This window comes from Oncorhynchus clarkii, chromosome 28 (assembly GCF_045791955.1).
Source record: "Oncorhynchus clarkii lewisi isolate Uvic-CL-2024 chromosome 28, UVic_Ocla_1.0, whole genome shotgun sequence".
Taxonomy (NCBI): domain Eukaryota; kingdom Metazoa; phylum Chordata; class Actinopteri; order Salmoniformes; family Salmonidae; genus Oncorhynchus; species Oncorhynchus clarkii.
In genome coordinates, this window is record NC_092174.1 from 31,816,938 (window position 1) to 31,825,377 (window position 8,440).

At 41.7% G+C, this 8,440-nt stretch overlaps 1 protein-coding gene across 1 annotated transcript; it reads left to right on the forward strand.

The window, feature by feature from the left end:
* Positions 1-209: 209 nt before the first annotated feature.
* Positions 210-8,173, forward strand: LOC139386771 (phosphatidylinositol 3-kinase regulatory subunit gamma-like). Its single transcript, XM_071132582.1, has 7 exons — positions 210-599; positions 4,368-4,762; positions 4,969-5,237; positions 5,438-5,614; positions 5,722-5,796; positions 5,996-6,166; positions 6,355-8,173. Exons 1-7 carry the CDS (start codon positions 545-547, stop codon positions 6,659-6,661), a joined length of 1,449 nt encoding a protein of 482 aa, XP_070988683.1. The 5' UTR covers positions 210-544; the 3' UTR covers positions 6,662-8,173.
* The last annotated feature ends 267 nt before the right edge of the window (positions 8,174-8,440 follow it).

The following is an 8,440-nucleotide window of genomic DNA, read 5'->3' on the forward strand; positions in this document are numbered from 1 at the left end:
ATAATCTTCGGTCTATAAGGCTATATAGGCTACAATCACTCAAATACAAGACAACATGATACTATTTCAGATTTACATCAGAAATGTATACTATTTTCTGTCTGTCTGCCTTAATCAATCCGCCTTGTGGGGGCAGCCCTCCCTCTGAAAGTGATGTATTTTGGTTTCTCCCAAGATGATGTTCCAGATCCCTTTAAAATCTCCTGACTGCTACCTCTGCGCGATGAAGTTTGGAGCGGCGCCGACCCGCCATACTGACAGACGTGGCTGGAAATTACAATATTTTTTTTGCAGAACATTTTCTGTGAGTAAATGTATTGAACCAATTACGAGGTTGGCGCAAATGATTTTCTCCGAAGTTGGACTAATGGACAATCCTGCTACTGGCTGTCTAATCTGAAATCGACCACATATGTTCCTAAAACGACTCGCCATTATGATCCTTTCACTCTGGTGCAAGTAAAAGTTGTATTTCTCACGCATCGCAAGACAGGGAAAGATACCTCACAACAAGACGGTTTGCAATATAAACGTTTGGAACGGGATGTTTTATCCCTCTGAAGTCTTATTCTACATCGAAATGGATCAAGCACCTCCAGGTATTTGTTGGATCTGTAATCATTATGCATATTATCATATTAATCATCACTTCCAACGATGATAGAACGTTGACATTTGGCCAGTTGTGCACACACAGGTGTCCGTGCTGGTACATTATTGTGTGTCCCCTCTATGGGCTTTGCCCAGACATGCAAAGTGCAATTCGCTGCTTGCCAATTACGTAATACTTTTCTCGTGGACTTGCTTGACGCGGTGGTTTTGCTCTTTGTCTTGCTTCGTGTTACTAAAGAGATATATCCCAATTAAACATAATATTTTTGGTCGTAGGTTGGTGAAATACGCTGTATCGTATTATTATGTTATAACGCACCTTACCAGCGCGTGAACAATGTTGAGTGGAGTAGAAATTCCGCATGAAACGACTGCTTTGTTCCCCTTTCTCCTCTCGTCTACTGTAGCCGACCATATTTAATTCGTACGCAAGCACTGAAAGCTTACCAACTTGTCGCATGACTTATTTTCAAACTACCAATTCACGTGTAGCCTATGCTAATTGATGTGATATTGTAATAGTTTAGAATATATCACATCGTGTAATATTTTTAATTTAGTAGTCTCTATAAGCGATTACAGTGAATGACATGGTGCATTGGGCTGGTTTGTGTCAAAGAGAGGGACAAGTCCCTGGGTTGCATGAACTGAAATACATAATTAATGTATCTTTACATGGGCTTTTATAAACTATTTCCCTCATAATACGGTATTTGTGTATTAGCCCCTAGGCTACTTTACATCATGACACAACCTCCAGAGTGATGGGCACAGTCACACATACACACACGTACACACCACACATACATACAGTTGAAGTCGGAAGTTTACATACACTTAGGTTGGAGTCATTAAAACTCGTTTTTCAACCACTCCACAAATTTCTTGTTAACAAACTATAGTTTTGGCAAGTCGGTTAGGACATCTACTTTGTGCATGACACAAGTCATTTTTCCAACAATTGTTTACAGACAGATTATTTTACTTATAATTCACTGTATCACAATTCCAGTGGGTCAGAAGTTTACATATACTAAATTGACTGTGCCTTTAAGCAGCTTGGAAAATTCCAGAAAATGATGTCATGGCTTTAGAAGCTTCTGAGAGTCTAATTGACATTATTTGAGTCCAATTGGAGGTGTACCTGTGGATGTATTTCAAGGCCTACCTTCAAACTCAGTGCCTTTTTGCTTGACATCATGGGATAATCCTAAGAAATCAGCCAAGACCTCAGAAAAAAAATGGCAGACCTCATCCTTGGGAGCAATTTCCAAATGCCTGAAGGTACCACTTTCATCTGTACAAACAATAGTTCGCAAGTATAAACACCATGGGATCACGCAGCCGTCATACCGCTTAGGATGGAGATGCGTTGTGTCTCCTAGAGATTAATGTACTTTGGTGCGAAAAGTGCAAATCAATCCCAGAACAACAGCAAAGGACCTTGTGAAGATGCTGGAGGAAACAGATACAAAAGTATCTATATCCACAGTAAAACGAGTCCTATATCGATATAACCTGAAAGGCCACTCAGCAAGAAAGAAGCCACTGCCATAAAAAAAACTCCATAAAAAAGCCAGACTATGGTTTGCAACTGCACATGGGGACAAAGATTGTACTTTTTGGAGAAATGTCCTCTGGTCTGATGAAACAAAAATAGAACTGTTTGGCCATATTAACCATTGTTACGTTTGGAGGAAAAAGGGGGAGGCTTGCAAGCCGAAGAACACCATCCTAACCGTGAAGCACAGGGGTGGCAGCACCATGTTGTGCGGGTGTTTTACTGCAGGAGGGACTGGTGCACTTCACAAAATAGATGGCATCATGAGGATGGAAAATGATGTGGATATATTGAGACAACATCTCAAGACATCATTAACATCCTGATGTTAAAGCTTGGTCGCAAATGGTCTTCCAAATGGACAATGACCCCAAGCATACTTCCAAAGTTGAGGCAAAATGGCTTAAGGACAACTAAGTCAAGGTATTGGAGTGGCCATCACAAAGCCCTGACCTCAATCCTATAGAAAATTTGGGGGCAGAACTGAAAAAGCGTGTGCGAGCAAGGAGGCCTACAAACCTGTCTCAGTTACACCAGCTCTGTCAGGAGGAATGGGCAATAATTCACCCAACTTATTGTGGGAAGCTTGTGGAAGGCTACCCGTAACGTTTGACCCAAGTTAAACAATTTAAAGGCAATGCTACCAAATAGTAATTGAGTGTATGTAAACTTCTGACCCACTGGGAATGTGATGAAAAAAATTGAAGCTGAAATAAATAATTCTCTCTACTGTTATTCTGACATTTCACCTTCTTAAATTAAAATGGGGATCCTAACTGCCCTAAAACAGGGAATTTTTACTGGGATTAAATGCCAGGAATTGTAAAAAAAAAAAAAAAAAAAATGTAGTTTAAATGTATTTGGCTAAAGTGTATGTAAACTTCCGACTTCAACTGTATGTATGTATGTATGTATGTATGTATGTATGTATGTATGTATGTATGTTTTTCATAACTCCTGACATTTAATCCTAGTAAAAAATTCCCTGTCTTAGGTCAGTTAGGATCACCACTTATTTTTAAGAATGTGAAATGTCAGAATAATAGTAGAGAGAATGTGTCATGCACAAAGTAGATGTCCTAACCAACTTGCCAAAACTATAGTTTGTTAACAGGAAATTTGTGGAGTGGTTGAATACAAGTTTTAATGACTCCAACCTAAGTGTATGTAAACTTCCAACTTCAACTGTACATACATACATACATGCATACATACATGCATGCATGCATGCATGCATGCATGCATACATACATACAGTAGGTGTGCAGGGTGAATTTGCTGAGTCTAGTAGGAATCCAGGATTTCAGCTTCTTCTGCTACAGGTTCCTGAAAGGCACTTCTGTCCTGTAGTGAAAGATATCGCCTTTCTCTTCCTCTTGATGTGGTTTTCTCCCCCCATCCCCAACCCCCTCTTGTCATTTTTGGAGAGATCCAGACGTTTTTTGTTGTTAGTTTTAAAATGTATATAGAAAAGTTCAAGCTGCAATATGTAACTTTTCACATAGAAATGTGACTCTCTACACTATACTTGCTTGTTTTGTCTCATAAACGGAAATTAGGGGAACTATTAGAATTTTTGCAACCGGGATATAACAGAGCAATTTCTGCATAGTGCACCTTTTAAGAGGGTTTAGAAAGTCTGAAAAATGAAATTGTTTTGTATATGATCATATCCCTGAAGATGGATGGTTTATGGTTTTGGGGCAGTTGCAGTTTGGACACTGGACAAGCAGGGGATGTAAAGTTTACCCCATCCACTTTACTGACAGACCAGTGGAAATGGGCAGAATTTGCAGCATTTACATTTGCCTTAGCTTCATTGGTTTCTCTGACCTGTTGAAAAATATGTAAAATATATTTCCCCTGCAAGAAAAAATTATTAAAAGCATACTGGAGTTAGCCGGCTTTGTGTGTGTGAACCTACCCTCTTTTTCACTGACCGATCTTGTCCTCCGTCTTTGTTTCAGAGCATGGGGCAGTCTGGCATGTTCTCAGTCCTGATATGGTCGATATGGGCCATTAGGACAGAAACTGTTATCAGCTGGGGACATGCCTAGACTTGTCTGGAGATTTGACAGTGTCTGGAGAGAGTGTGTGTGTATGGGGGGGTTGAATAGAGATGCACCCCCCCACTTGTGCTGAAACAGCTTTTTCTTACAAACTGTCATCCTGATCTGATCTCTTTTTCTTTCAGCTCTCCCTCCCAGGTCAGCCAAACCCATTACCTCCTTCATGAACGACAACTGCCTAAGGGAAGCCCCAGTATATCCCCTGCAGGATGCCGAGTGGTACTGGGGAGACATTTCCAGGGAGGAAGTCAACGAGAAGCTCCGCGACACACCTGATGGTTCCTTCCTGGTTCGTGACGCTTCCACTAAGATACAAGGAGACTTCACGCTAACGCTGAGGAAAGACGGGCACAGCAAGCTGATTAAGATCTACCACCGTGAGGGGAAGTATGGCTTTTCAGAGCCCCTGACCTTCTGCTCTGTAGTGGAGCTCATCTGGCACTACCAGCACCATCCTCTGGTGGAATACAACGCTGTACTGGACGTCATGCTCACACACCCTGTTTCCCGCTTCCAACAGGTAGGCAGTAGGCACCTCTCATCCGCTGTTTCAAGACGGTCTTCAAAGAATGCAAAAGAGTTGAGTTGACATTTGTCAGGGAAGGAAATTTGCCTTTGTCTTCAATTTAGTTACGAAACCACTCATCATGCACAGACAACAAGTTTATGTCTGCTGGACCAGCCGTGAGTTTCATAAATTTATTAAATATGTCTGTCTGTATCCAGGATGAGCAGGTGAAAGTGGACAGAGTTGATGTTGCCGGGAGGAAGCTACAGGAGTACCACAGTCAGTACCAGGAGAAGAGTCAACAGTTTGACTGTCTGTACGAGGCCTACACTAAAACCTCACAGGAGATCCAGATGAAGAGAACTGCGATAGAGGCCTTTAACGAGACCATGCTGATCTTCGAGGAGCAGTGTCGCGAGCAGGAGCGTTATGGGGAGGAGTGTGAGAGGAGCATTCGATCTAAGGGAACAGAGAAGGACTTGGAGAGGTGAGTCTGGTAACTAGTCTGGTTGTATCTTGGTCTATCTCACATGGAATGTGAGACGTATGCTCATAGTGTGGATAGATGGATGTCTTTTTATTGTTTCCTCCCTCTGACTTGCATGCAGCTGTGGTTCAGCTCAGGCCAGTGGCACTACCCCTGACCCTTCTTTTGACCTCTCATGACCTTCGCCCTTTGCTCCCCAGATTCCTGATGAACTATGAGAAGCTAAAGTCTCGGCTGGGGGAGATCTATGACAGTAAGGTCCATCTGGAACAGGACCTGAGGACCCAGGTCCAGGACTACAGAGAGACAGACAGGAGGATCAACAGCCTCAGGCCTGACCTCATAGAGCTACGCAACATCAGAGACGAGTACCTCAAGTACATTACAATACTTCTATTTTATTCTATTCTATTAAAGTCACTATTAATGAAAAGTAGCTTTTTTCAAACACTTGGCACAGACATTCATTTTCTTTGGTTTTCAGTTGGCTGAATCACGAAGGTGTGCAACAGAAACGCATTAACGATTGGCTGGGGTTCCAAGACAATAGCAGTGACAAGTAAGTATTTCACATTATAGACCTAAATTGTAATAATACTTCTTAATTGTATTTAGTTGTGCTAAGAAATGCTTGTAGTGCTTATAACTGTTTAGAACTTATTCAATACTAATGTATACATAGTATGCACACTACTTACTTATCATTTATGATTCTTATCAATTAAAGATTTGTTAAATGTCCTTTCTGGTGTGTGCAGCACCTACGTGTTGAAGGGTGAGAGTGAGAGACTGGCGCACCATGACGAGGGGAGCTGGTTCGTGGGCGAGCTGAGCAGGACCCAGGCTGAGGAGATGCTGATGGACAAACCCACCGGAACCTTCCTGATTCGCGAGAGCAGCAAGCAGGGTTGCTACGCCTGTTCCGTAGTGTGAGTGTCCTCTTCCTGTGAAAGAATAACAATATGTAAATGGTCATGAAGGAATGTGGAGTTGGAAGAATATGGGAATACTGCTACACTGTTTTATAGGCTCTTGTTAAGTTACTTCACTGTGATCCATGTTCCCAAGGCTTAGGGCCACTACACTGGTACTAACCTATATTTTTATATCCTTGCAGTGTTAATGTAGAAGTGAAGCATTGCATGATTTATAGCACGCCACGTGGCTATGGCTTTGCTGAGCCCTACGACCTCCACTGCTCTCTGAAGGAGCTCGTTCTGCACTATCGCCTCAACTCCCTGGCACAGCACAACCAGGCCCTGGACGTCCGGCTGGAGCACCCTGTCCACGTCACTCCTGTCTCGTCAGCCTTCCCACACACAGCCACAGAGGACTGCCTGCTACAACAGACGGAGGAACACCACCTTCTACAGACTCAAACTAAACTACCTGCTGGACTCCCTGCAGCCGCTCCGGAGATGTAGATTAGTCAGCTGTGGGACGTGTTTGCGTACTGTAGCTATCCTACGAGGACTACTTGAGGGTGGACTTGTTTGCGTACTGTAGCTATCCTACGAGGACTACTTGAGGGCGGACGTGTTTGTGTACTGTAGCAACTTGAGGGCGGACATGTTTGCGTACTGAAGCTATCCTACGAGGACAACTTGAGGGCGTTCTTTTCTCAAAGAAGAATGTGTGAAATTTGCACTAGGATGATTCCAACGGATTGGTGGATGTAATTTCACTTAATTGGAACTTTGACCGGAACTTGAATGTCAGCTAGGACTTTGTTTTTTATAAGATTCTGTTTGCTATTTGTTTTTTTTTGTACCCATTTTTCACCTTTTCTTTCATGGGATTTGATTTGTTTTAGTGGGCCTGGTCATCCGGGAGATGACTGACTACATATACTATGTCACAATATGTTGGTATTTGTCAGGTGCTGTTTTTTTATTTGGACTTCTAGGGTCCCATTTTGACAACACAAGTACTGGTGCTAATGTAAAATGAGATTGTAATACACCCAATACCTTGGAATTTAGAATTTATTTCAAACATTTTAATTGTTGTGATGGCCATGCACGGAAGATCCTAAAAGTGGAATTAGAATATAATGGTACAGAAAAACAAGATGGCTGACTCAGTGGCATAGCTAGCTGTGGTACACATACCAAACATGTTCTGGGTATTTCAGTACATAGTCATGCAAATATAGGAACTGATGTGGCGCATCGTGTCAGTAGCGCTGTTTTTTTTGTTGTCAAAATATAACCCAGTTACCAGTTGATATGTACTGTATGTAGCATAAACAATTTTCTGGATATCCTTAGAATGACATTTTCCATATTGTATCCAATAACCAAAGCACTTGCTATTAGTGATAAAAGTATATATTCCGACCAGAATATTACATTTATGGTGATGGCGGAAAACACACCACACGTGCTTGATCAAAACATAAATTGAAGTACTGTATATTATATTCTGTTATTCAAAGTATAAGCTTTTTGTATTTTTTTATATTATATATTTTCTGAAATATGCCACAGAAGATGAAAGCTTGAGGAAAGTGCAATCCAACAGTATTTGTAATTTTAGAAATTCATTATTATAATTATGGGGGGTCATCAGCTTTTGCCACAGAAATGCACTAACTTTTAATTGGTGGTGTTATTCATCTGATGACGTGACCTTTTAAGAACATTGTGTGAACTGCCAGAGATGCGGAAGTGTACATTCTGTCTCTATTACTTGAACTGTGGCATTGCTCAATAAGAGCGATTAATATTTCCTCAAGACAAGGCCTACATAGCTTAAGGAAAATAATACATTTTGTTCTTGGCACATATGTCAAGTTTGAGGACAAAAGACACTCTGTAAAACTTTTGTGGTTGGTTGGATGGAGGGTGTTTTAGTCTTTCTTAAAAACTAGACAGCAATGTGAGATTCTTAATTTTTCTTGCTGAAGACAATAAACTGATGAGGGTTTTGTTGAAGTTGTGTTGTCCTTGTTCCACTTCTTCCAAGTGTGTGTTAATGCAACTACAATATATATCATTTAAAAAAAAAAATTGTTTTACCCCTTTTTCGTGGTATCCAATTGTTGTACGTTGTCTCATTGCTACAACTCCCGTACGGGCTCGGGAGAGACGAAGGCTGGGTTGCGTCCTCCGATACACAACCCAGCCAGCGCACCAATGTGTCGGAGGCTACACCGTGTGCACCTGGCAACCTTGGCTAGCGCGCACTGCGCCCGGCCCGCC

Excerpts from the sequence above, each read along its gene's own strand:
- LOC139386771 (XM_071132582.1), top strand. The coding sequence starts at position 545 with ATGTTTTATCCCTCTGAAGTCTTATTCTACATCGAAATGGATCAAGCA. Across the intron at positions 600-4,367 it reads AATGGATCAAGCACCTCCAG|CTCTCCCTCCCAGGTCAGCC; the intron begins GTATTTGTTGGA and ends TTTTTCTTTCAG. Across the intron at positions 6,167-6,354 it reads TGCTACGCCTGTTCCGTAGT|TGTTAATGTAGAAGTGAAGC; the intron begins GTGAGTGTCCTC and ends ATATCCTTGCAG.